This window comes from Denticeps clupeoides, chromosome 4 (genome assembly GCF_900700375.1).
Source record: "Denticeps clupeoides chromosome 4, fDenClu1.1, whole genome shotgun sequence".
NCBI lineage: Eukaryota > Metazoa > Chordata > Actinopteri > Clupeiformes > Denticipitidae > Denticeps > Denticeps clupeoides.
In genome coordinates this window covers 16,650,632-16,678,200 of record NC_041710.1, presented here as the reverse complement: position 1 = coordinate 16,678,200, position 27,569 = coordinate 16,650,632, and the positions used below count along the sequence as shown (strand labels likewise).

Here is a 27,569-nt window from a genome sequence, read left to right as displayed (position 1 = left end):
TGTTTCCAATAGAACCCATTACTTCACCTTTGGCATATATGTTAAGGCCACACATGAAAGGTACATGTTTATCACTTTTTGTGGTTTGCATTGTCAGTCAAATTTGAATGACCCACTTTCCAAAGGCCTTTTGCCAGCGCAAATACACCTGAGAATCTCCAGACCTTCATCAATGCCAGTGAAATCCATGTTCTTGTAATTAGTCTCTTATTATCAGTCACTGATATCAGTCAGCATTAATGAGAAAGGTTCTCGATGAATTTCATACAAGGCTGGAGCTGACCTTGTGTGAGGGTAATTACTCAAAGACTGAAGTGTGGAACTTGGTTCAGTAATAATTCATCTTTAATTATCTTGAGCATATATCTAAAACTTGTGGCGAATTATTGATGACTGCCACATATCAGAACCTTCAAGTCTCTCTTTCAGTTTTTGAAGCATTATTAAGCATTGAATAGCCAGGGATATAATGTGTAATATAATTAAACAATACGGCAGAATAATTGCTCTGGCTCAAAAACAGTGATGTGAGAAATATATACCCAAACAATGTCCTTTAATTAGTTTGTAGAATAACTGTAGTAAGCACACAATTGCACTTTAATTTCATGGCACATTTTATGGTTAAAGATGTGCAAATTCATTTAATTTACTTTTCAATTTAGTTACAATTACAAAATTAATTAAGTTTTCAATTAATACAAAATCCAAGACTACAGGCTTAAAAGTTTTTAACTTATTACACAAATATTTAACGGCAGTAGGAGCACAAAAACATTAAATCACACAATATAAATGGTTTGGAAAATGGGATTGTTTTAAATTGCTTAATTTTTTTTGTAGAAAACATTAATCAGAAGAGCTGGCTTAAAATTATCTTCCAGAATAGTGCTTTGCTTGGTTTAATGTGCTATAATACATATGAACGAGATCAGTGAGTAATCGTTTATCATAAATAGCTTGTTTTGAATGAGGTCTTGATTAAATTTTTTGTTTACTTTCCGCCCAAACAGTTTTCTAGGATAGCCATATTAAAACAGTGAGAAAAGACAAGTTAATTAGCTTGGCATAGCAAACTAGTTAGCCCTTGTACTGTGTGCAAAGTATGTTAAATTCAACTTTGAACGCATCCAAGGCCACAGAATGTTTAAGAGGGTGTCAGATGTGTTGCTAACAAAATGGGATCTCAAAAGACAGGCATGCCTCGACATTCTCACTGAGGTCACATACACTCTCACGCTGTAACGTAACATGCATACAAGCAAACTGCCTGTTTCCTTTTCTTCCTATAGCCTTTAATAATTTATATAACATGGAAAATGGCCATGTGAGCAAAACATGAGAGCAGAGTGAAGATAAGACTCAATTTCTAAGACACACACCTTGAACTCATTTCTCACAGGACTAAGCCATGTCACGCTACGCCATTTCCACTCTCCTGATCTCTGAGCAGAGTGTGTCAAAGAAACGGATTCAAAGGAAAATAAAAGAGGCGGCGCAGGCCCAAATTATATTTCAAGATCAAATTGCTTGAAATAAGTTATTTACTTACTTCTCCTCACTCCCTGAGGAGCACAGGCTTGCAGAAACAAATGAACAGAAACACCGTTCCCACCTAAAAGTGGTTTCTTTGAGATGCAGATGTAGTTTTCTTTGCACCACTCATTTTGTTGGTCTTGGTAAACACTGTTCAACAAATATGTCTAAGACAGGTTTACTGAAGGGTGCATGAAAAGCTACCAACCTTTTACTGGCTGCACCATTCGAGGGGGAAAATAGAGGCACTCCACTCTCCTCCCAGGAATTCTGTCATTGACGCAGGTGTTGTTTAGACAAAGATATCACATTTGTCTCTGTCTGCATGAGATTGTTCCAATTCCCTGTTGTCATTTGCCATGTCTCTGAGAGTTTGTCCATCTCCATTAACCACTGATTCAGTGGAAACAGTCAGGTCTCGGTGGAGGCCTTTCCCCCCCACCCAACCACATTCATTGCATTTGACTCCAAGGTGTCTGGCGGAAACCTGGACAGAGACACAGATGCACCAGGGGTTCCATGGAAATAAAAGAGCCCACTGGCTTTAAATGGTATCTAATAAAACCCAATCTCACACCCAGGCAGCCTATTGTTGCATTGCTGTTACTGACAAACTAGAACAGTGAACCCGGGTGAGATGCACACAAGAAATGGCACGATTGTTTTGGAACTTCAGACAGAAAGAACCAAGCTGGTGCCACACAGAGGTCACCACCGGGACCTGAGCAGAATTTATTGGAGATGGAGATAGGAACAACAAGATTTTTTTTTCTTTTAGAGCAGCCTAGGCTGGGAACTACCACGCAGACTTTCGGTAAGCACTAGGTTATTTCCTATGGCAGGAAGTTAGGTGAGAGGCAGGGAAATGTCCTGTTCATAAACAGAAAGAAATGCTGCCGCTGAAAAGCAGACTCAAGGCATCGCTGTCACCTGCTCTGGGGTCAGTTCTCAGCTGTGACAAAACAGAAGGAAAACCATGGAGTCCTTGCTCTTTCTGTTTCCTCATTTTAACTTTGTAGCCCCAGAGGAGGAAGTGTATTTCAAAATGCCCAGTCTCGCTGATGTGCATGGACTAAGAATGAAAGGCAGCAGCTCTGGGTAGGTCTGTGTGCAATACCTTGCAAATTAATGCATTATAATTCATTATTTTTGTGATTGTCATGTTGATCCTGTGCTGTGTGTGCGATACCTGTGAATGGCTGAACGCGATGGTTTATAAATACACATTAGCTTCTTAGATGTGGTCAAAGTATTTCTGCTGTGTGCATCTGTAATGAATTCAAATGATTGACCAACTAAAGCTAATTATGAGTATAATCACGATTCTTTTTTATATACGTATAAATTGTAGCATTTCTCAAACCTTGTGATCAGTTTGACTTCATTTATACAAAACTTTCAATTTGAGAGTTTTTTACAATGAAAGTAAGACGTATATAGTGCGTCTGTGTAATAAAAGTTATAGGAAAATCTGCATTTGCAGATGTACTCCCTGCTATGTTAATCGTACAAATAAGAAGAGAAATTGGCGACTTCCTCTTCTGTCTAGGCTTTCTTTGTTTAGCTTTGCACAATATGTTTTCTGTCTGGCGTGCACTCTGTGAACATAGCTTATACGCATTATTTCAGAAAACCCATATTTATCAGTTGTTTACACACTGTGACTGTGCTTTTGAGGGCCTACGGGTGGCCAGTTATCATTAACTTTCTTGCTAACTCCCTAACAGAGCAAAGAACAAGGATACAAGGAGCAGACTTAGTCTTCTTCTCACCAAGTCTGGGTCCCATGAAAACGTCAGCCCGGATAAGAAACCCACAGCAAAAGTCAGCAGGTCAGTGTCGTGTCCAACAAAACAACAAGTCTTATTAATTCATTTATCTGTGATTAAAGGTGATAAAGTAAATCTATTGTTCTAAATGTGGACAATAAAGGTCACAATGAGATGTTCGGAGGGTGAAGTGTGCGGCACGTTGATTCCCGCTATCTGTACAATGCATGATAATGTGCTGAATGTGGTCATTAGCATTCATACACCGGCTCGGTGTTGAGGGTGAGGGCATGCACATGACTAGGTGATGTGTAGCTTGTTTTTACTGTGCAAAAACAACATTGCCTATGATCAGAAAAAAAATGGAAATGGAAGGTGAAGAATCTGACAATGAAATGTGCCAGGAGTTGGTATATGGGTCAATATAAAAATATAAGTGCTTATCGAGCAGTAGAGCTTTAGTTTTAGCCCTGTAATGCTTTTTAGAAAGCTGTGTGCAGTGTTTTTGTAAAATGTACTAAAGGCAAGACATGGGAGCACAGCCGCTTATGATGCGTTAAACTTTTCTTAAACTTTGTGTTGTCTCTGCAGCATATCACCAGATGAAGCTCTGAAGTGGAATGGATCCTTTGAAGAGCTCTTGGGGAATTCAGGTAAGCACTTTTCGTCCAGATTTATACTTGTTTGACATACTTTTATTCCCGTCTATAGCCTTTGTAGTCATAAAAACTCTGATGCTCCGTTAGAAAGCAGCTTTTCTCCAGAATCTGTGGTTAAGCAGCTGATTAATGTTGCACTTTGTTGAAATGGACACATGAACTCAAAAGACATATTAACTGCCATGAACACACATTCCGTCTCTCTGTTTCTCTCACACATGATGAGATGAGGTTAAAAGATCGGGCAGCCTCTGTGCACACTGTAAGAGTGTATGTCATTATTCATTTACTACACTGCGTAGGCTCGCAGACTCTCACTGTAGCTTAAGAAAGCAAATCTCTTGCTCAGCATAACTTTTGCTGGCCCGAATTCTCAGAGCCAGCTTGAATTTGCGTAATGGGACATTTAATTTCCCTCAGATTTATTTCAAACGAAACTTTAAAGTTGACCATTAAAACGTGCAATCTCCCCTCATATTATTTCTCTTTATTGCTTGCCTCAGATGGGGTGGAAACTTTCACCCAATTTCTGCGGACTGAATTCAGTGAGGAGAATATTGAGTTCTGGCTGGCCTGCGAGGAGTACAAGAAAACACAATCCAACCCCAAACTCCTCTCCAACGCTAAGCAGATTTATGCTATCTACATCGACACAGACGCCCCAAAAGAGGTATCAGAACAATTAAGCCTGTCTCAAGCTTCCTGGCCACTTGGAAAGTAGAAGAGCTGTTTTGCGGCATTGCTGACATACTGATTAGGCTGAAGATGCTTGTTGATTTGCACATTTACACAACTGGGGAGATGTTCTTAAATGAAAATGAAGGCATTCACTTCAAGGTACTCATTGGGGCAGTGATGGCCTAGCGGGTAAGGAAGCGGACCCGTAATCGGAAGGTTGTCGTTTCAAATCCCGAACTGCCATAGTGCCAGTGAGATGCCACTGCTCCCCGCAGAGATGCCACTGCTCACTAAGGGTGATGGGTTAAATGCAGAGGACACATTTCGTTGTGTGCACCATGTGCTGTGCTTGCTGTGTATCACAATGACAATCACTTTACTTTCACTTCTGTTACATCGAGGAGTGGGAACAGAAGTGAGATGTGAATATCATACCCCCCCACCCCACACACCACTTCCCGGGCACCTTTCATGGCTGCCTTCCATGACAAAAAGGTGATGGTCATTGTGTGCACTGTGCTTACTGTGTATCACAATGACAAAAATAATTACTTTCTTAATCACGTTCACATTCAAAACCAAGAAACCTCTCAGCTGAATGGCATGAATAAAAAAACAGAGAAAAAGTCTTTCATCGAGATAAAAAGGGGTAACTTTGGATGGTTGCTGAGGTGAAGTTGAACTTTAGTTGCCTGATGATGTACTGAATGCATCTGAAATGTTGGGGGGGGGGGCGTGTCTGTTTGAGAAACTTGCGGTTTTCCTGCCTGCATATTAAAACAGACGAGCTCCTCCACTCTCGCTCAGTCCCACCCACACAACCTCTGTGTCAAATCTGCCCTGCACAGAGGTTGGGCTCAGTTGCATCAAAAGTTTGAGATGAAGCATCAACACTGATGTTGAGTGATGGAGGATGTCCACATTGTCACTCTATCTTGTATTGCTCTTTAATCGGCAGTAATTTTTTTCCCATTCAGATCAACATTGACCACTCCACAAAGGCCACTATCCAGAAAAACATTGCCGACCCTACAGCATCCTGTTTTGATGCAGCACAGAGCAAAATCTATTCCTTGATGAAGAAAGACTGCTATCCACGGTTTCTGACATCAGATGTCTACCTGAGCCTGATTAAGAGAAAACCTCCAGGCACAATGACCAGACGAAGATCCCGCTCTTTTGTTTTCAATGATAAAGGAGAACTTGCTTCTGGTTCCTGGTTATAGCTACTGTAGACAATTTGGGCCCCAAGATTTCCACCACGTATTTAATTTTCTCAACTAACCTTTTCTTGTGCTGTAGCTGAAGACTAACTTATTATTAAATATGAAATGTCACTTGTCGGATTTTTCCATTTTAACTACTCTTTTAAAAATGTTAAACCTGTAAATTGTACATAAGTGTTTGTAATGGAGATGTAATGAAATTTTGTGGAAGTAAGTTGAGTAATTGATATGGGTTCTTGTAGTTGGCAAGAGGTCAAAAAATGTACCACGTTTGATAGAAATATACTGCACTCTAAAGATCAATTGTGGAATTCCAGTCTCCTAGTTGTTGTCTTCCATGCTCCACAGTCTTCTCCATGCCTGGTCTCGCAAACCTAGCTGAAAAAGTTTCAAAGCTTGCATCGATTATGCATGCACATAGCAAGCCCTAGAATGTGCAGGGTGCCATTTTTTACGATTTGAAATGGTGTGGAAACATGAAAGGAATAACAAAAGTGGAATTAGTTCACAGTGAGGGTTAAATCTATAACAGGCAGTGATTATTTTGCCTTTCTGACAAGAGATAAAGCCCAGTGGAAATCCATATTTTATGGGTGAGTCACATTCTCATGTGGAAACCAAGGCTCAAATGAGAAGTGCCAACGTTATGGGGATCGATTTTGTCATAAATCGGATGCATTTGCATGTATCTGTCTTGCCTGCCACTGCTGTACCGTCATCAGGGTTATTGATGCAAGGTACCAAACCGGGGCTCATCACCACATCATCTCAGAACCAGTGTGTCTGTTACTGCAGACGCAGACATGAATGATAAGCAATTAAATAAAAAAAATGGCATCCACATTTTTGCACATGCAGGAGAAGATTGGCAAACTGAGTTGAACCTTCATGGCATTTCCATCACTGCAGGCCCTTTTTTCCATTTTGGAATGTGGGATTCAGCACCAAGCCAAACAAAAAGTTAACGCTTTTATTGTATCAATATTGCCACGTTTTTAAGATACCATAGTTTGCTGATGACCCAGTACATTGTTTGATTGCTGAGTTTTTCTATTAATAAAATACAGAGACCAGTGAATTAAATCTGTGGAACAGAACAACCCAAGAGACAATGCACAGTCATATGAACTTCTAATCTGTAATTTGCTTCAGTAAGGAAAAGAACTTGCTAAAAAAAAAACTTTTGCTTTCATACATTCACTAGATTGTTTAAATCATGATTTTGGGGGCATTTAATAAACCTGTGTGTAACCACGAACACTCACATGTTCGTCACGAAATCAAGAGCATAATCGAAATGATGAAAGCCTGGAATGGAAACAGAGCTCCACCCAGTGGTCGTCTTTGAACATTTCAGAGATGGACAGCAGGCACGACTTGCCAAATATGTAAATCTGTAGAATGTTAGTGCATAGGATTCAAATGACAAGACATGTTAAAATTTATATTATATTCATTTTAAATATAGCACTGTGTTCTGATGTGAACAAACACAGCCCAAGAAACAGGAACTACAAAACCTATTGATTTAGTCTCAGGAGCTGTCTGAAGGTTGAATTGGTGACACTGACAGATCCATCACGGTAAACCTTCCATACTATATGGAGCTGGATGTTCATAAGCCAACTACAGGATGACATTACTGTAACAAAGACTTATATTAGCAGTGATTAAAGCTATTAAAGCTGACTGTGTCTGTATATCAAAGAAAGCAGTGGAGTACATAGGTAATTTTTGGGTCTGCTACTCTTCATGCTTCCACTTGGTAGAATTACCAATGCATACATGGCAGATTTGTATCTAGCTCATAATAAGCACATAACAAGCCAGATCCCATCAAAACAGTGTCTTGCCCTGACATTATTTTAAATTAGTTATTTGAATATGTTTAGTTTCTTGAATATGTTTTAATAATGACCTAATTATGACATTTCAACATTTTACTTTCTATTAGATTTTATAGAAGTCTTCAATGATTCAGGCAATTTTTCCATTCCTATGCTCTGTAATTGGTCAGTGATGCTGACCACACCTGGGAATTACATTGTGAAAGGGTTATTGTGAAAGTGAAGGGTTATTGTGAAACACTGCAGCATGGCACATGGTTCACAAAACAAAATGTGTCCTCTGCTTTTAACCATCACCCTGAGTGAGCAGTAGGCAGCCATGACAGGCGCCCGGGGAGCAGTGTGTGGGAACGGTGCTTTGCTCAGTGGCACCTCAGTGGAACCTCGGCAGCTCGGGATTCAAACCGGCAACCTTCTAATTACAGGGCCGCTTCCTTAACCGCTAGGCCACCACCTACAAAACCAGAGTGATGGGAGTGACAAAGATGACTGTTTCTGCTCAGTATCGAACCGAGGTCCTTTTGCTTGTTAGGGAATAATTGTACCCCAAATCATTGTAAGCCAAATATGTAAGGTTCCCTACATCCATATATATGCTCCTTCATGGAGCTGTCATTTATTAAATCAGCTTGTTTAATTATCTGTTTTTTTCGACCATTGACTTTCTTAACATGTGAACTTGTGAAAGTGTATTTTATACCAAGTCTTGCAGTTAAACTCAATCTGGATCTTATGATAAAGCTGAAAATTGACTATAAAGCATGTTTGGAAGCTTTACAAATGAAAGATTTGCCCATCCTTTGGGGAATCTGAGCACATGCTTGTCTCTTTTGGAAATCAAATTCTCTGGCTTGCTCAACCCTTATGGATGCAAATAAGGGTGCCCTGGTATTTTCCATCACCTGCTGCGATTTACATTCACAGGAACAGCCAGGGATAAGGTCTACCAGAATCTGTTTTTGTAGATGTTTTGGCCTCTTTTTGCCTGGCATTATTTTATGTAACCTATTTAATTGTATATGTTATGTGTATAACACGTCAATATTTTTAAATGGCACCAACAGGGCAATATTGCTTATAATAAAACATGTAAATCATACCACAACAACCTCATATATGATGTAATGTTGAACTTTGACCTTTTAACCTGCAACATGGAAAAAGCCATTATCATCATCATCATCATAAGCATACATTTCATTTTGACCAGAAAATAATGAATGGTATAATTTAATATGATAATCTACCAAAGAATCTACATAAACTGGGCACTTTATTAGGTACAGATAATCCCCATTAATAAATGGTCAATTATTAAACAATTCTCACCCTTAGCAGGATTGACAGTGGCTGGTATGTTTGTGAACATATCAGGATGATGAGTGTAACAGAGCTCTGTGCTCCACAGCCAAAGTGTCTAGTAAGACACCATCTTGAAGTAAGAAACTGACACTGATGAAGATCTAGAACACTCCCAAATGAAATGTCAACACAGAGCGTGACAACCGCTGGTTTCCATTTTTCTATACAGTGACTGGTGTTTGTGTGTTATGAGCCAGAATATCTCATTATGATAGTCAAGAACTTTATATCCCCACACAGTTCAACTTGTTAAATTAATTAATTCTGAATCAAATGGCATTTACCAGCAAACTGAGAATCTGAATGAGAAGGAGAAGACACATAAGACTATGGGGTTCATAAGCCATGAAGAGGTAAACCAAATGTTGCCAATGCTGTAACTAAAATATCTGTCTTCCAGTTTCTTGCATCCATGTTGATAATAATCATGGCTTAAAATAATAAGCAAATGCCAGGATGCTGGTTGGTTTCATCACACTCCATTTGTTTGTGGCCGGGTTTCCACTGAGATCCAAATTTTCACTGGATGATGATTTCAATATTTTCTTACAAAACACAGACTGCAAAATCTTTTGAACCACTTATGTCTTCTTTACTGATGCATACAAATATGCTGACAAATCATGGCATCTGTGATGAAAGAGAACCCCCCATGACACCTTTAAGTTAATCCTGTTTTTGTTCAACAGTCAAGTGGTTATTAATGGAGAAGGGTTTGAATACTCAATGTAATGGAAGTGGAAACTGAAGTTAATGGGTTTAAAGAACATAAAGATCCATTCAGCATGAATTTGCAACATATAAAAGTTGTTTACATTTATTTTAAAAGATTCTAAAGCACTGCACACATGCAGAAATATACAGCTGCTAATGTACATTCACAGTCAGCCTGTTACATATGAAATATGATTACTGCAGTCAATGATTCCTCTGAGAATTATCTGTGACTTCTTTGATTGTGCATATTGTTGAGATTAACATAGGTACTGTTGGTCGTGATGGAGAAGAAGACAAGGACAGTTTGAACAAAATTATAATTGTATTGTTGACCTTTAGATGAGTTAACTGGTTATGATGATTATGATGATGATGTTATGCACAGTAAATATCTTGCCAAACACTGAATTTGACAAATGATTGCACAGGTCTGTAACAGTGCTATTTGGAAGCCACATGTAGATTCACCTTCAGGCAATGCAATACTAGCTGAGTAATTTTAATGAACTGCATCCATGCTGCAATCATCATAAATCACTGTAAATGTGAACCATGATTTCATTTTTTCTTTTGCATTAGCATCTCTTTTGCTTTCACGTCAACCTTTCACCATTTCCTCGAAATTAGAATTCAGCTCACTTTAACCATGGCACTTGAGACTTAACATTTCTAATTTGGACCATTTTGGGATATTTATGGATGAACATGTTGGGGTCCACACACTGGGGACATATTAAAAACGCCACTCAAATCACTGCTGAACCCACTCTCTCCAAAGTCGGGAAGACATGTTCAGCAGCCCTCCCAAAACAGTGTTTTGCATACTGATTTTCATGTGTTCCATTAATGGAAGAAGACACACAACAACACCAATCACAGTGAAAGTTTACATCGGCCCGACAAGGAGGACAACTCTGGAGAAGATGGCCATAAAGTGAGTTTCCTTTTCAACTTATTTTAATGGCAGTGACTTTTTATGGCACAGATCAGTAGATAATATTATCATTTCATGCCATCAGAACAGTATTTTTTAGTGTGCATATTTTAGGTTTGAATTAGTAGCCAGTAACACAGCAGTAGTGAGATATTTTCCCTGAAGTGTACACAGTGATCAAGTAATAATTCAGTGGCCAGGGCAGAACTCTGAATGAAAAGTTGTCAGAGGTTCTGGTCTTTTGTTGCAAAGCTTCTTCTTAACGAATAATGTTTTTGGCTGCAAACTGCATCAGTGAAAGCTCTCATTGCTCTTTTCAAGGGTAGATTTTGTTGCTTTCCAAAGGATCCACTGGAGGATACTACTGCTTGGAGCGAGTCAATCGATAAATTGTTGGGCTGCAAATGTAAGGATCTTCTTGGATTTGTCAATTCCTGGAAGGGTTTTCTTAAATAACAAAAAATAATATCCAGTTTCATTCTGGATTTTTCTTTCTGAAATGCATTCAAGCTCTCAGCCTTGTCCTTCACACGCAGTTTGGAGTTCATCCATGTTATGAATTGTTTATCAGCAACACCACTGTGAATCTGAAGTCACCTTGAACATAAAATCCTTTTTGATAGTTGATTCTAATGATGTGTCTGTTTTGTTGTATAGCGGATCAGTGATAGTTCACCTTTGGTTTTTTTGTTGTGTAGCAGGTCAACTGGCCTTTCAGGAGTTCCTGAGGTCAGAATACAGTGAGGAGAACATCTTGTTCTGGCTGGCATGTGAGGATTACAAAAAGATCAAGAGCACACCTGAGATGATCATCTCTGCCAACAGGATCTACTCAGAATTTGTTCAAGTAGAAGCGCCAAGACAGGTGATTTAACCCATGAAAACTGTATAAAGGCATCTATAATTCAATAATAAGACAGTGTGATTGGACCTGTTACATTTACCAATACTAATACATGTGTCACAGTGATTGAACAATGAGAACAATGATTGTTTAATACTAAAATTAATCATTGTTGTCCAATTATAAACGTTTTCCATTTCATTCTATCAAGTATTATATTATTATAGCATCATATTATTATATATTTTTTGTTTCCAGATCAACATTGACTGTGGTACCAGAGCAAATATCACCAAGAATATTTCCCAGCCTAACCTGAACTCCTTTGACACGGCTCAGAGGTTAATCTACAGTCTAATGGCTAGGGACTGTTACCCAAGGTTCCTAAAATCCGAGGTGTATCAAAGGATTCTGACAAAAGCAAACAATAGCTGACTTTCACACAAGCATTCAGAACTCCAAAGGTTAAAAAACCTGATCAGTTCTCCATACATCCAGTACAATATTAAATATTACATTTCCCGGTAAGCTCAGGCAGAGAGCACAAAGACAGCCACCCCATCTGTGGTTTTTCATTTTAGTACCTATATGATAAACTTGGATGTTCATTATCATTGGATGACAATAATTTACATGCCAACAACACAGGTAACAACAGACTTTATAGTATTTTAAACTGCTGTAACAAATTTTGACAAGTTTATCTATTACCCATAAAATAGTAGGACTGAGGAAGAGAAATATTTGAGCACCTAATTATTTAAAAAATATTAATGAAAAGGGAATGGGTTCCATTCTAAAATACTGGCACATTTGTAGTGAGGCCATTTTATAAAACCACAGCTCATGTATGATGCACATTTAATTTATTATTGTACACAGTGACACAACGAATATCTTAGAGGTTTAATTAAATGACACTATGTGGTCAAGTACTGATATTTAGCACAAAGTTTGAATGACCAAGGCTGAATTTGCTTGGTGTATTCAATTCAACTGACATTTAAAACAAATACATTTAAATATATTTGCCTGCTCGGCACTGTTTAAAACCTGTAGAAGTTCTGCCAAGTACACTGTTTATTTCATCACTTTTAGACATTTAGCTCAAGATTTAGCGCCTGTTGATTGTTTGAATAAAGGAAATTTGTAAAGACCATCAGAGAGAGAAAAATATATTTTCAATGTAGTTCTTAACAAGTTACTTCCCAAAGAAACAGAAACTGAAAGCTGTGCATCTGCCAATTGGTTTGTGCAGCGGCTGCAGGCAGCGCCACTTACAGGCTCAGAGATGAATGCACAGAGGAAAGAGAAAGGCCAACAGCATCTTGTGCCACATGGAGCGGTACCATGGATACTAATGAAAAGCAGCCAACAATAGAATATGCACAATGCATAAACCTTGCTTGTTTTTAGTTTAGCCAGTTGTGAGCTTTCAACCATTTGTCATAAGAAATTACAGATGTACACTTCAGTAATTGAATGCATGTTTGTATAAAATGCTCGTATAAATGCCAAATCTAAATTGTTGACCAATGCATTGTCTCTAAAATGTACAGTAAAGCTCTGAATGGACTCTACCACCCACTGCCTGTTTCATGCTTTTTGTTAATTGTTAATTACAATAATTTGCCATTAAGGTGTGGATTAAGTGCTGTATTCCTCGTGTATGTAAATACCTTCTTCGGCACTAATCATGAACTGTCATTCAAGCTCAGCACAAATCAACAAAGTGCTGTAGAGTGCCTAGATGAAATTATGAAATTAAATAAACATCCCATTGCTCATTTGGCTGTGCTTTTGGGCCTGTTTGAAATTAGCTCAGCCAGCGGTTCAGTCAATTAGCATGAAATGAACTGAAGCCGCCATATGCAGATAAGCTCCATCAGACTAAAAGGGCTGGATAAAAACATGAACACAAATACGTAAAGGAGCACAATAAATGACTGAATAAAGTCCTTGACACAAGAGGTGCATATTAAACCAGCACTTTACGTAGCTTTTCAACATTTTGCTAGTAAGGCAATTCATTAGCATAAACATAAAACTTAACATTAACATTTTAGGATTTAAATTTATTTGTTTATTTTTCATTTTTAAAAAGTGGGGGTTGGTTGTGTGGGCTTGGTAGGTGATTAATTGCCATGTAAGTTAATATGGAATTAAAAATCATAAAAACATATTTATTTTTCCTTATTTAAAAAAAGTGGATATTTAACTTCGCATCTACAAAAATACCAAATTTTAGGCGGGATTTTTAAGCAGGTTCACTAACATGAATATTTGTAGACCACAGGGTGGCGCTATTTTAACGTCATACACCAGGTAGTACCTATAAGAAATCCAGGCATGCAGAAAGGTACCAGCAGGGGAGGACCGGACAGTGAGGAGAACATGTGAAGAAGGTGGTTACAAAAAGCAACAACATTGGTTTAATGGAGGAGCCAGAATGTGATGAAGAAAATGGCGCACGTTCACCCATCAGCTTCGTGGTGGTAATTTACAGCTCCTGCTGATGATTGGAACGCTTGTACTTACATCTACTGGTTTTCAACTGGTGTTTTCTGTCATTCGTCCTTTGTGATGTACCAATATCTTTTTGGACATTAGAGTTGAACCTAAGATTCCTCCTCATTTGATCCTCTACATCCAAGGTTTTATTCATCACTGGACATCCTGTTTGCATAATATTAGGAACTTTTCAAATGCTTTTGGCATTTTGGATGGAATCCCCCAGGTTCTATTGCATGTGCTTGTTAACAGCTGTTAGAGTAGGTCTGTGCAGATGAAGCAGTATTACACACTGTACTCAACATTCTATTATTTTGGTCCATCAGCAGGTTTTGCTTGTTGCAGCAGCATGCAAACTACACTGCAACATGGAACAACAGAATGCAGCTACAGCAAACTCATTAGTCTATAGTGGAAATGAATGGCGGATTAATGAGGGACAATCAGACATCATGTCTCCTCAGAATGATTTCATAATGTCCTCTTCACAACATCTCCAATTACTAACCAAAAGCTTTAAACATTGTTCATTCTGCTCAAAGAGGGGAGTGTTAAAAGTGCCTCTGGTAATTATGCAGTGCGTTTCAGCTTAATTTTTTAACCCACAATATGAGCAGTTCAGCAGAACATCTACACATGGAGTCGGTGAGATGAACATCATCATGAAACTCAGAACAACAGTACTGTACAAATACCACAACTTCCTTTTCCTCATGAATTTACATTCAGTTTCACCACAAGATTAACGAAAAGCCGGTGCACATGTGACGCACACTTTCAGTTCAAGTTGAACGCTCATTCTCATCTTTCAGGTCAACTGCCGTTACATGAAGAACATGAAGCAAGTTGTGTGTATCTAAACAAACTAGAACATGGTTTCAAAGTTCTCTAGTCTTTGGGATTTTATTCAAAAGGACAATTTCTGATTGATTGAAAAAATGACTTGTAATTGTAATAAAAAATCTACAAAATTACCTTTTTCTAAGCATTTGTATTTTTTTTTAGATGTTGCAGATTAATGGCACTTAAAAATGGTCTCTTTGTAATTGTCAACAACAACAACATTCTAAATGCAAATGAATTGCATTTAGCAATGCATACATTCCTGAAACCAACACAGAGTCACCTGTGATCCGCAATGTCCCATACATACATGTCAGAGATGTGGACCGCAGTACAGCCTGTAAATGGCCACACTGTGTTGACCTTATGGTAGATTGTTATCTTGCACAATAAGGTCCTTCCTGTCTGACACCTCTATTATTAAATTGCTTTCACGCTTGTGTCGCCAGATGATGCCTTTCTGTATTTTCTATTCAATAAGTCGCACGATGTGAAGAGAAAAGGACATTGTTTTAAGAAATTAGAGGCCATTTTTTTTTGCACTGCTGAATTGTTTCCCTAATTCCTGGATACACGCAACCTAAAAGCTTGATCTGGATGGTAGTAGCCAATTGGGTAACACACTCACCAATGAACAAGAAGACCACAAAGTCACAGGTTCAAACAACACTTACTACCATTGTGTCCCTGAGCACGACACTTGACACTTGACTTGGACTGTCCCCTACACTACTGATTGAAAATCGCTCTGGATAAGGGTGTATGATAAATACCAGAAATGTGTTCTTACTGTAAGTGAAGGTAGCTGGTCTGTGCAGTGGAAACGTGAGAGATAGGTGCGGAAAGGGGTTTTCTGCACACATACAGGGAGACATTTTCAACACGTTTTTTTTCTACTCTGCGTACTTCCCTTGTTCACACTTGGAATGTTCCCAATTTCTGTCTCTTTTTCTTTCCCACAGCAAATACAAAGACCCAGAGCATCAAGCCAGGGAGGAAATTGCATTGCATCCGTCACATCTCTCCATGTCTAATGCGTATTTGGAAAGTTACTTTGTGATCCAGTTAAATACATGAACAATGAAAAGTTTCCGTCATATCCAATTTATGTTTTTTTTTTTTAAATCAACAGGCATCATTGGAACTATGTGTTTTCTCTGATATAGACAAAGGCCAGCCACATTCAAAGCTGCAGATGTAAAGTCAGCATTTGCTTATCTGAAACAGAACTTTCCACTGTCGCATTTGCATCTTTCACCGTCTGTCACAGCAAGCTCTGAGTGAAACAAGGATCTGGCTCAGACAGGCACAGGCACAGGCCACATTGCACCAGTCTGAGCACACTTGCGTCACCGTCACACTTCCTCTTTCGCTGTGGTTTGGTGACAAAGAGCCTGATGACGCCCCATCAACGTTTGTCTGGCTGTATAAAGCACGCCACGGCCCTCAAAAAACAGTTACATGTCAAGAGTGAGTGTCATTCGCATCCTCATCAAATGAGATGCAGACAGCCGGCATGAATATGAGTGAGAAGCTTTTTCTCATCAAGTAAGTTACATTTTCGGTTGATGCTAACGTCACTTAAAAATTAAACGTGAGAGTTTAGCTTCAGTCTTGTAATACATTGGAGTTCCTAACACTTTAATAACTTGTCTCATTAGTAACAAAGGCCTCCGGAGGCGATTCCACTGCAAGTTTGCAGAGAAGTCCACTCCAGAGGAGTAAGTAGAACATCAGTGGAAATTTGATCATTTTAAATGCACAGCTTTCCCAAAGCAACGGTTTGGTAATGCTGGTGTTTCATATTTCACCATCTTCCAGCAGACTCCTTCCTGAAGAAACACTGCTGTGGTCTCAGTCCCTGGAGAATCTGCTGAAGTCTAAATGTTAGTAGATATTTTGCTAATGATAGCATTTAACACAGCGTAGAAATTGTTCATTTTTTACTTTCATACGAGATGTATAGAGATTATGTGCATTTTTTGTTTCATTCCACAGATGGTATGACAGCTTTTCAGACTTTCCTGAAGTCTGAGTTCAGCTATGAGAATATTGAATTCTGGCTGATCTGTGAGGAGTACAAGAAAATCAAATGTTCAACCAGAATGAGTTCAAGAGCCAAGAAAATATTTAAATGCTACATCGAGGCCGAAGCTCCCAAAGAGGTGATTGAGGTGTCAGTTTGTACTTAAAAATATATAGATAGGTTATGTATGGATCAGAGTTTGACAGCTTTCTAATTTTCCCTCCAGATTAACATCGACCACCACACCAGAGATCTGATCAGGCAGAATGTGAAAACTCCCAACACATCCTGCTTCGATGAGGCACAGAAGATTGTGTACAGTCTGATGGAAAAGGACTCCTACCCCCGATTTCTAAAGTCTGACGTCTACCAAGCTCTTCATTCGTCTGTGTCGGATTGCATCAAGGTGTAACACTGGCGGCATGTGAGATGACAACGTAGCTGCTGCGGTCCCCTGCCGTCATCTCAGTGAACTGCAGTATGACTGATGCCAGATGAGGCAGAGAATGGCTCCTTTCTGTTTCTCTTAATGAAGCTGAAGTGGAATACAGCCTGCTGAGAGACGACCAAGCGCAACATGATGAGATGTGACTTAGGAGCGGCAGGTTACATTCACTTCACTGTCTTCATCTGGCTTTCACTTGAGCGTAAAGGATATAAACAGGGACATGAACCCATGGCGGCGTGCTCAGAATACCACATCCGAGATGAGAGCTGACTCAGTCACCTCAGTTGCTGAGATTTTGGGACTTTCTGTCAAGAGCGATGGGAAGTTCCAGGGGTACAAAAACATTGGTTGGTGCTGAAATGATACAAAAAAAATATGTGCATGTGATGTCCTTGCACTTTGCTGAATGGTCTTTTTTTGATGAAGTTCCTGTAAACTGTCTTTTTGAACAGACAACAAGCTAGCAGAAACCTGAGGCCATGTTATTTTTCAGTAAATAAAACTGTACTTGTTATATGTAACTGTAAATATAACTTGTTATATGAGTATGTATAATGTGTATATAGTGCATAATTCAGACAATTCATCTTTTATTAAATTATTATTTTCTGGCCAAGAACTAAAAAGTTTGATGATCATTCAAACAAGCAAACAAATTGATTACTAGTGTGTGTTTGTTTGTTTGTGTAATTGTGTGTGTGTGTGTGTGTGTGTGTGTGTGTGTGTGTGTGCATGTGCGTGTGGGCCATTCCTGCTAATGTATTCTGCTATGATGCTCTAAGGTAAGACAAAACCAAAGTGGAACAGCAATATTCAACCACCGAAATACAGAATACTTGGCACTGGCCACACAGAAGTAATCATCAGCATTTGATTTTATTTTTACTTTACTGAGGGTCAGGATCTACACGGTGTTTTATCTAGACCAGATCTTTCACTCCCTGTGTATGCCTCTTTCTGAAACTTACTTGTGTCATAGGTTTGATGCCTGGTAAACTGAGCTGACAAGCTAAACCATATATCATGCACAAATGGAATATTGTCTCACCGGTTCCTGGTGCAAAGGAATATAAAAATCTATTAACTTTCAGACGCTCTTACTGTAAAGGAGCTGCTGACATTTGCATCACATTTACATTTAAGGCATTTGGCAGACTTACAATGTGCTCTCAAGTTACCATCGATGAAGTGATCAGTTCTGGTTCATTAGGACCCCCAACTATGAATACAATCTTTTTATTCACTCTTGTTGTAGATTCTGTACATAAGTTAGACAATAAGAACGTTACAGGTTAATCTAAATATTCTCTAAAGAGGAAGGTCTTGAGCTGTTGTTTGAAAATACTCAGTGACTGAGCTGTTCTGACCTCGAGGGGAAGTTCATTCAGTGCGAGGTGTAATAAGGGCTGTGAGGTAGGATGATGCTACTCCATGTTTGGCTTTGTAGGCCAGCATCAGTATTTTGAACCTGATGCGTGCAGCTACTGGGAGCCAGTGGAGGGAACGTAGCAGAGGGGTGGTGTGGGAGAATTTGGGAAGGTTGAAGATCAGTCGTGCTGCTGCATTTTGTATGAGTTGTAGAGGTCGGATGGTACTTAGAGGTAGACCATCTAGAAGGGAGTTACAGTCCAGTCGTGAGATTACTAAGGACTGAACCAGTAGTTGGGTGGCCTGTGTTGACAGAAAAGGGTGGATTCATCTGATATTGTAGAGAAGGAATCTACATGAGCGGGAAAGATTGCTGATGTGAGTCGAGAAGGAGAGTTGGTTGTCTACTGTTACTCCAATGTTGCGGGCTGTTGTAGAAGGAGAGAGCTGTGAGTTGTCCAGGTAAATAGCAAGATCCTGATGTGGTGAAGAATCTGCTGGAATGAATATCAGTTCAGTTTTGGTGACATGCCAAAACTACAAATAAAGTTTTTTACTGTTAGTGAGAAGGCTTTAAAAAGGCTTTTACTACAACTCAACATGGCTAATGTGCCACATTTGCATGGCATAGGTGGCAGTGTTGGCTGAAAACTAATTAAAAAGCTGTTTTTTTTTTGTCTTAAAAAGGAAGTGATAACTTTGGGTTTCAAAGTGAAAAAGCACAAATTACTATCAGTTTCAATCAGCTGAAGATATCATTCTAACTTCCTCTGAATGGTAAGAATCTAGGCCATGACAATCACACACACTGCTCCCCGGGCGCCTGTCATGGCTGCCCACTGCTCACCAGGGGTGATGGATAAAAGCAGAGGACACATTTCGTTGTGTCACCGTGTGCCGTGCTGCAGTGTTTCACTTTCACTCATGCTATAAAGAAGTTATTATGTTATTAACACTTCAGCCAAACCTGAACTTTTAAATGTAGGTCTTAAACTCATGAAAGATGTTTAGTTTCCTCTGGCCTGAAACTCTGGGGGTGTGTTGTTGAAGGCTCAAATGTCAATTACAATGTCGTGGTGAAATATTTGCATTGTTGGACTTCTACAGCCAGAACACACGCAACCTCATTGCCGTCAGTCTGCAACATTTTGGTAATTATTTTGTCCCGTTTTTGCAATTTAGCATTAAGCATTACTGACTAGCATAATGGCCCACATGTAACAGTGAAAGAGAGCTGCAACAGAAATTCGATCCAGTATTGCAATTGGAAGTAAACAGTGATATAAAATAGTAACTATTTTTTGAGAGAATGTTTAGAATGGTCATTTTCCAAAAAAAAAAAAAAGAGGACATTTGGTCACCATAAGTATATCTTACAGAAAATCATGCTTTGACACTTTCTGTAAAAAAAACTCATGGAGAATAAAGAAATAAAACGTGGGTCAGTAAGACAGAGCCTTCCATTGTAGAGTGGGCGCACATATTTACTCGCATTTCAGCAATATTTGTCTTTATATGCATGACGTGTCACAATGATGTGTTTTCCTTTGCACGTGCTTTAAAATAAGCTTGGTACAATGGACTCACACAGGGGGCCTATGAGCTTTAAAAGTTTGTTCATTTGTTAAATGATGGACATCTCGCATCTCCCTCCTCCCAGCAGCCACTTCGGTCAGCAGCATCCCGCTCCCCCGCCGGTCGGGAGGTCCCGCTGACGTCAGGCGCCACTTACACTTGGAATTTCCCCCGGTCCTGCAGAGAAAGCTTCGCGCTACGGTAAGCGCCGCGGAGACGTGTGACCCGGTCCCCTGGGAAGTCGTCTCCACTCCGGCGGCGGCGGCGGCGGCAGCATCGTCCTCCTCCTTCTCCTTCGCAGATATCGGGGTTACTCATTTGTCGCTGTAGCCTGCTAGCCCGCCGTCTGGCATTTTTATTAACCACGTCGGCAGCTGCGACGCGTCGCTGTAAGAAGTGGTTCGGGTGGAAGATGGATGGGGGGGTGAATAGGAGCGGAGACCGCAGTGGCGCGGAGAGGTCGCTGTGTCCCCGAGGTTTCCACGGACGGGACAGCCCGCTGGCGGCTAGCGTTAGCATGGCTAGCATGAGCCGACAGCCCGGGGAATCGTGCTGCGACATGAAGTGTCCGCTGGAGGCATTTTAATCGCTTTATCTGAATCGCAGATTTAGCTCGCATGAGCCTCTAGGTTTATTCGCCATAACTTGCCCGTCGGATCGAATAAGTTGGCTTTAGCTCATTTAACCACGTTTTAGTTCTATGCTCTTGTCGTGGTGACCACTGAATCTTTACAATTTAATCAACTTCAGGCGAGTTCACGGAGGTCTGGCTGTGTTTCGATTGAATTGTGTTGCACTGCTAGCAACGAAATGTGTCCTCTGCTTTTAACCATCACCCTTGGTGAGCAGTGGGGACGGTGCTTTGCTCAGTGGCACCTTGGCGGTTCAGGACTCAACCCACAACCTTCCAATTTTGCTTCCCGCTTGGCCAGTCTCCTGTAACCAGCATGCACGTGAATGTGCGATAAAGCTGTTAAAACACAAGAAGCTCTGAACCAACACGGTCCACCCTCTCTGTCTTCGAGAACCTCTTGAAGGCTCATTCTGTTGGAGAGCTCATCTCCTCAGCCACAAAAACCTTCTTATCCACCTCCTGTACTGTACATTGAGGATCATTAATCACTTGCAACAGAGTCTGCTGAATGAATGAATTAAAACCGGTCTTGTCATTTTGATCAAAGTATAACCACAGATCCATTATCTTTATTTGCTTGTCTGTTGTGAGTGATTTTTATGAATTGTATTGTTCTTTGCAATTCTCACCTTCAGGCATCATGGACACAGCAGGATGCAATTCCACTAGCGGGACCGTTTCAGTGACTGGTGAACAGGCTCAAATCTCCGTTGGGGGACACATGTTGGATGTAGCAGCAGCGTACCGACTGCGACGGTTCTTGTGCTATGGGTCCGAAGGGGCCACATACACCTCTAAGGCACCTCCGCTGGCCATGGAGCGTGCTCTGACCCTGATCCAGCTCATCGAGGAGGGCCTGGGCTGTGCGGTGGTGGAGGAAATTAGGAGGTTTGTGCTGGAGGGCCGTGCAGTTAGACCCAACTCCGCTCTCTTTGCCCTTGCCCTGTGCTCACAGCAGCCGGATGACAAGACGAAGCGGGCCGCCTTCCGGGCAGTGAAGGACGTCTGCTGCACCCCCAGCCAAATTTTCACCCTAATCCAGTACAAGAAAGAGCTGAAAGAGGGCATGAAATGTGGGATGTGGGGTCGAGCACTGCGCAAGGCTGTGGCTAACTGGTACAACAATCAAGACCCTATGGTCCTTGCCCAGTCTGTAACCAAATGTAAGCACAAGGCCGGCTGGTCTCATCAAGACCTCATGAGGCTCTCACACATGAAGCCAGCGAATGAAGGTAACAAATGGAAATGTATGCAGCAGAGTGTTTTCAAATGTTTTCCCCTATATGCTAGCTAGTTCACCAGTACACTAGTTGTTCTACATTGAAGCATTTATCAGACACCCTTATCCAGAGTGACTTACAATCAGTAGTTACAAGGACCATCCCCCCCTGCATCAACTTAGGGTTAAATGTCTTGAACCTGGGTCTTCTGGTTCATAGGCGAGTGTATTAACCACTAGGCTACTACCACCCCGTGTTCTCTGTGGGGATTCAGTTTGTCGACAGCATATTGGCGAATAAGAGTGCATTCAGAGATGGTTATGTGTTGTATTTATATTTTACACCGGTGAATGTGCTGTTTATTTGTAGTCTGTCTTTTTATACGATCTGGTTGGTGGGTCTATAGACGAATGGGTGATGGGGACTGTACAGTTTCAAACAGATAAAAACATTTTTCAGTAATGAAGAATCTTTAATATTTTGGCACAAACAGATAACTTCAAAACCAAATGAGCAATCTAAAAAATATTTGCCTTTAGCCAGATTACTAATTTAAACATCAGTATTGGCCCAGTATGTTACATCATGCCTCCCCACTTGCTTCAGTGCTCTGATTTGTTGTAATTCACTGTTTTGCAGCTGTTGCCCTGATCATTAAGTATATAACAAAAGGCTGGAAGGAGGTTCACGTGGCATATGCAGAGAAAGAGAACCCTGAAGAGGTGGTCAAGGTCTTAGCTTACTTGGAGGCGGTTGAAAAGGCCAAGCACTCAGCTGATGAGGCGGAGGTGCGCCATCTCATTGAGGAACATGGACTGGAGAGGGAGCAGATCCAGACTAATCACCTTAAATCCAAAGAGGTTTGTTACACACAGAATTTGTACTGCACATAATTTCCACAATGTAAGTTTTGTGGCGTGATATTTAGTAAAATGGCACAGGTGTATCTGATTTTAGAATTAATAATACATATTTAGTGTTCATTCCCATTTAGTGTAACTCAGTCAATTGTGGTAGTCAGCTGACATTTGATAAACCCAGACCGGACTAACTGAAGCGGTCCCAGATCATAACACTGCCTCACAGTCTTGTACAGGGTCCGCATCACACCCGACTATCTGATATGTCCTTATGTGCAACCAACTCATTTAGCTGACAGTTGAAAGGTTAGTATAGTTTACAGGGATTTAATGTCTTTTTTTATGATTTATTGTGGTTAAATATCTGTTATTCTTCTGTATTCACTATGTGTAGGTTTGGAAAGCTTTGCTGAAAGAAATGCCATTGGCTACACTGATTCAGCACTTGGGCAAGATGACTGCAGATGAGATTCTGACCCCTGGAGGTTCGGACACTGAAGCTATTTGTGAACGGATTCTAAATGAAACCATTCTGGAAAAGGTCAGTGACCTCAGTAGGGACATTTGGTCCCTTTAATGAGTTATTGTGTAAGGTTTATTTATTTATTTATACAAAGACAAGGTTGCATCCGTTCAGTGTCATGGTGGCGATGGAAAACTATAAGCGAGGTCACAGCAACAGAGGGAAACTGAAATGGGTTCCAGATGGTGCCGTGGTTCAGGCTCTCGACAAGGCCTTCTACCAGAGCTTAACAGTAAGTCCTTTGTCGCATGCATTCGCTTATTGTCATTTTGAAACATTATGTAAATAAATGCCTGTGGCTTCACAGAAAGTGAAGCCCACAGGCAAGCGGTTTGTGGTGGGGGTAGACATCAGCGCCTCTCTCAGCAGCATAGTTCTGGGGAGCAGTGTCTCGGCCGTCACAGCAGCAGCAGTCATGTGCATGGTAAGTCCTTCTTGCTTGTCCTTCTTGTTGCTATTATTGTATTTGATGCTTCATTGCATTGGTTTAAATACATAGCTTGCTGTGTGTTGAAGGTCTTCACACGTACTGAGGCTGACACTCAGGTCCTGGTGTTCTCTGAAGGGGCTGTTGTTCCAGTCACCCTCTCTCCAGACATGTCTCTTATGCAAGTAGCAGCAGAGCTGATTAAGGTAAAGCCTGTCTTGGAACAGTGGTTCTGAAAACTACCACCATCACATCCAGTCATGTAGATCAGCTAGGGCAACGGTTGTACTTTCTGTAGCAGTATTGTAGGTTAGGACTCGACAGTTTATCGAATTTTAACTGAAACTTCTAAATCTACGTGGCCCTGTGTGTGAAACATTTTAATGTGACTAACATGGAAAAACTTTTTTTTACAAAACCAGCCACTTTTTCACACCATTGTATCTGTCAAATAAAGTGTGATTTAGATATTTTCTTAAAATCCTTCAGCTCTATCATAGGTGTTTATATCATGTGCTGCAATTTTCCTCACACCCATTGTGTTCCTTGTTTCAGGTTCCTGCTGGAAGCACAGATTGTGCTCTCCCTATACTCTGGGCCTCAGAAAATGAGAAACCAGTGGATATTTTTATCATTTTTACTAACAATGAGACCTGGTTTGGAAAGGCCAATCCAGCAGAAGCTCTCAGATCATATCGACAGGTAGGTGCAGCTGAAAGCATGGCAGGAAAAGTTTTATAGAAGAGACCTGTAAAGATGTTCCTGGGTTGAAAAATAATCTGTCACTGACAGGATCTGATATTGTCTATTTGCTGAACTATCTGAAACAACTAATCTTTTCCCCATTTCCTAAACACTGTCACATTTAATAGAGAGAAACACAATGGTATCAGCTCAATGAGTAGGGATGTGTATTGGCAACAACATATGTATTATAATAGAGGGGTTACAATTCAAAATATATCACAAAAATGTACAGCCCAACTGTGAAAAATTGTCAATATTGTATCACAGTTCAATATTGTGGCTACATTTTCGTTCTGCATGGGTGCTGTGCTGTTATTGTTTTAATGTATACAGACTTTGACCAATATGAAGTTTCATACTGGCCAGAATTGGGGGGAAATATTATAATTCAAACTTTCTGAAATACCAGTCAATTTGTCTTGCAGAGTCTCTTTTTAAAAGTTTAATGTTTGTATTTTCCTTTCCAGAAAATGTCTGTATTTTCCAAGTTAGTTGTGTGTGGAATGACAACCACTGGCCTCTCCATTGCTGACCCTGATGACTGGAGGATGCTGGACATATGTGGGTTTGACAGAGTGGCAGTGGACATCATCCACAACTTTGTTTTGGATCTCATTTAAGTCGACGGGTCGCATTTTCAAATGAGGGATCGTTCTACTGGACTATTCTCACTTCATTCCTAACATAGCATGAATAAGAAGTGGAAACCAAAATGCCTAGGGTGGCCTCTTGGTTATGTATTTTGGTCAGTATCCAGCAGGCTGGATAAAACATCTCAAATGGATGAGGGCCTCATGAATGTTTTAAAAAAAAAATTATGTTTCAGACATAATGTTTATCCGTTATGATTTATTGTAACTTTTAAATGTTTGAATGTGTTACATTTACTGAACCCTTTAAGAATCTGGGATATTTTGAAGGTTCTTTGAGAGTTTATGTACTGTAGTAAGTCTGTGGTAAGTAATATGCGTGTAATGGCCTTTTCAACACGTTGTACACACAGATACATTTGTGTGAAAGAATACCAATATATTTTGCATAATGCTATATTACATCATTAGTCTGATGATTCAAATAATTTGTATCTTCATGCAAGTGAAGAATAGGACACACAATTGCCTGAAGATGTATGTCTTCCTGAAATGTTTTTTTTTTATTATTATTTGTATATATTACAAGTGAGTGAGGCAGATTCTGCAGAACATAATTTCTAATTTCAATTATCAGAATTCTTTTAATAAATATTTATGGAGCAGGTGCGACATACTTTTTTCCCCCCCCGTTCAAAACATAAATGATGTGATGTTAATGCTATCTTTTAATGACTTCTGCACCTAGGCTAATATGAGTATTGAAATGGATGATCTGAATATTCATAGTGACAATGGTAGCATGAGTTATCAGCCAGCTTTATTTAATTTTTATTATTGGTTTTTTTTTTGTTGTTTTTTTGCAGCTCAGTTTGAAGCTGTTTTTGTAATCCACAATGGCATCTAACATTGCTGTTTAACATTTTTTTTGCCCTCACTGAAACACACAGGTTACAATTCAGTAGAACAATGGCAAGTTGCACTTTTCTTTTTTTTTTTTTTTATAAACTGCTGTTGATGTCAAAGGCAAGCAATTTGATATTTGATGTATTATTGCAAATACATTTATGCACTAGGTAATGAAATATCCAATGCTGAGATTAGTAGAGTGGTCTGTTTTTAACCAGCTATTGGCTACATAGTTTTGGTTCTCCTGCAGTATCTGCTATAGTTTCAAATTGACTAATGCTGCTAAAATAGCCATGTCTGTAGAGCATTGGTTTAATCATGTTCTTGGGGTCAGTAATACTTAGCAATGTAGGAATATTCCAGTTTTAATGAGGGAAAAATAAAAAAGCGTCCCATGGATTTACAGCAATAAAATACAGTACTAATAGAAATATACTGACTGATTTAAAGAATTCTGCCGTAGATACTTTTTTTTTTACTGAACATGAATGTATGTTTTGAGATATGTACACTACTTTTTACCACAAGGGGGCCAATATTGGCATTTTCATCTTGATTGTCAGTAATTCCAGATTAGATGCACTAATAATCGATCAGTTGATATAGCTGTCCAACCCTTCTTTATACTGCTCATCGAAGAAATAAATGGGATTTACCCTAAAATGTTTTATTGGCCCTGGGCTCATTTCTTTTGGAGGAAGATGTCCAAAGCATCTCCAGTCAATATCTCGTTCAGACAGCTCAATCAGTTGAAAAGTATGACCTCTTGACTGTGACATTTTATTAACTGTTTCGTTGATGTAACTTTACTGCTAAGCACCTATTGCTTAGCAGTAAACGGCCCAACACAGATATTTAGATTTTGTTTTGATGCCATTCTGAAAATGTAGCATTAACACAGTGTTTTATGCAATTCACTGACGTCACTCAGTTATTGAGCAAATCCACCTGTAGTGCTATGAACAATGTACGTCACCTGTACAACAACCGTTCTAGATGCAGCAATTTTGATCTTGTAATGATCCAATAAAATCTTGAGTTGTTTATCAGCATTCATCTTTCCTACTAATGAGTTAAAGGGTGAGCAGATTTTTCCGGCCACCACACAGGTATTGCCAGCTGACATCAAGTCTGCCCTGAGATTCGGAACTGAATGAGCCCTTGGCAGCGCTACACAGAAACTTCAGCCACCTCACGTTGTTATGGTTTTTCTGCACATCCAATAGCAAACACCCTCCGTACTGCCTGTGTTTTTGTTGTCCACCTATGCGTAGAAATTAAGCAATATTTCATTAATAAATTGAGATGTGGTATTT

The 27,569-nt window shown here is 39.8% G+C and overlaps 4 protein-coding genes across 5 annotated transcripts; all 4 read left to right on the top strand.

Annotated features, from left to right (window-relative positions):
* The first annotated feature begins 2,262 nt into the window (after positions 1–2,262).
* Positions 2,263–7,132, top strand: rgs18 (regulator of G protein signaling 18). The gene is made up of 6 exons (XM_028976744.1): positions 2,263–2,350; positions 2,556–2,634; positions 3,264–3,368; positions 3,897–3,958; positions 4,468–4,634; positions 5,620–7,132. The coding sequence occupies exons 1-6, from the start codon at positions 2,278–2,280 to the stop codon at positions 5,866–5,868; spliced, it is 735 nt and encodes a 244-aa protein (XP_028832577.1). The 5' UTR covers positions 2,263–2,277; the 3' UTR covers positions 5,869–7,132.
* Positions 7,133–10,250: 3,118 nt separating this feature from the next.
* rgs1 (regulator of G protein signaling 1) lies at positions 10,251–13,104 on the top strand. The gene is made up of 4 exons (XM_028977539.1): positions 10,251–10,728; positions 11,055–11,134; positions 11,427–11,593; positions 11,831–13,104. Exons 1-4 carry the CDS (start codon positions 10,583–10,585, stop codon positions 12,005–12,007), a joined length of 570 nt encoding a protein of 189 aa, XP_028833372.1. The 5' UTR covers positions 10,251–10,582; the 3' UTR covers positions 12,008–13,104.
* Positions 13,105–16,334: 3,230 nt separating this feature from the next.
* Positions 16,335–18,019, top strand: rgs13a (regulator of G protein signaling 13a). 2 transcript variants are annotated; one of them, XM_028977736.1, is made up of 5 exons: positions 16,335–16,474; positions 16,588–16,647; positions 16,751–16,812; positions 16,925–17,091; positions 17,179–18,019. In XM_028977736.1, exons 1-5 carry the CDS (start codon positions 16,428–16,430, stop codon positions 17,362–17,364), a joined length of 522 nt encoding a protein of 173 aa, XP_028833569.1. In that variant the 5' UTR covers positions 16,335–16,427; the 3' UTR covers positions 17,365–18,019. The 2 variants fall into 2 exon arrangements, with proteins under 2 accessions (XP_028833569.1, XP_028833568.1); XM_028977735.1 differs by having other exon boundaries at positions 16,748–16,812.
* Positions 18,020–20,432: 2,413 nt separating this feature from the next.
* Positions 20,433–26,919, top strand: ro60 (Ro60, Y RNA binding protein). The gene is made up of 9 exons (XM_028977734.1): positions 20,433–20,544; positions 21,613–22,209; positions 22,837–23,057; positions 23,452–23,598; positions 23,675–23,812; positions 23,888–24,004; positions 24,097–24,213; positions 24,563–24,709; positions 25,222–26,919. Exons 2-9 carry the CDS (start codon positions 21,618–21,620, stop codon positions 25,372–25,374), a joined length of 1,632 nt encoding a protein of 543 aa, XP_028833567.1. The 5' UTR covers positions 20,433–20,544; positions 21,613–21,617; the 3' UTR covers positions 25,375–26,919.
* Positions 26,920–27,569: the final 650 nt, after the last annotated feature.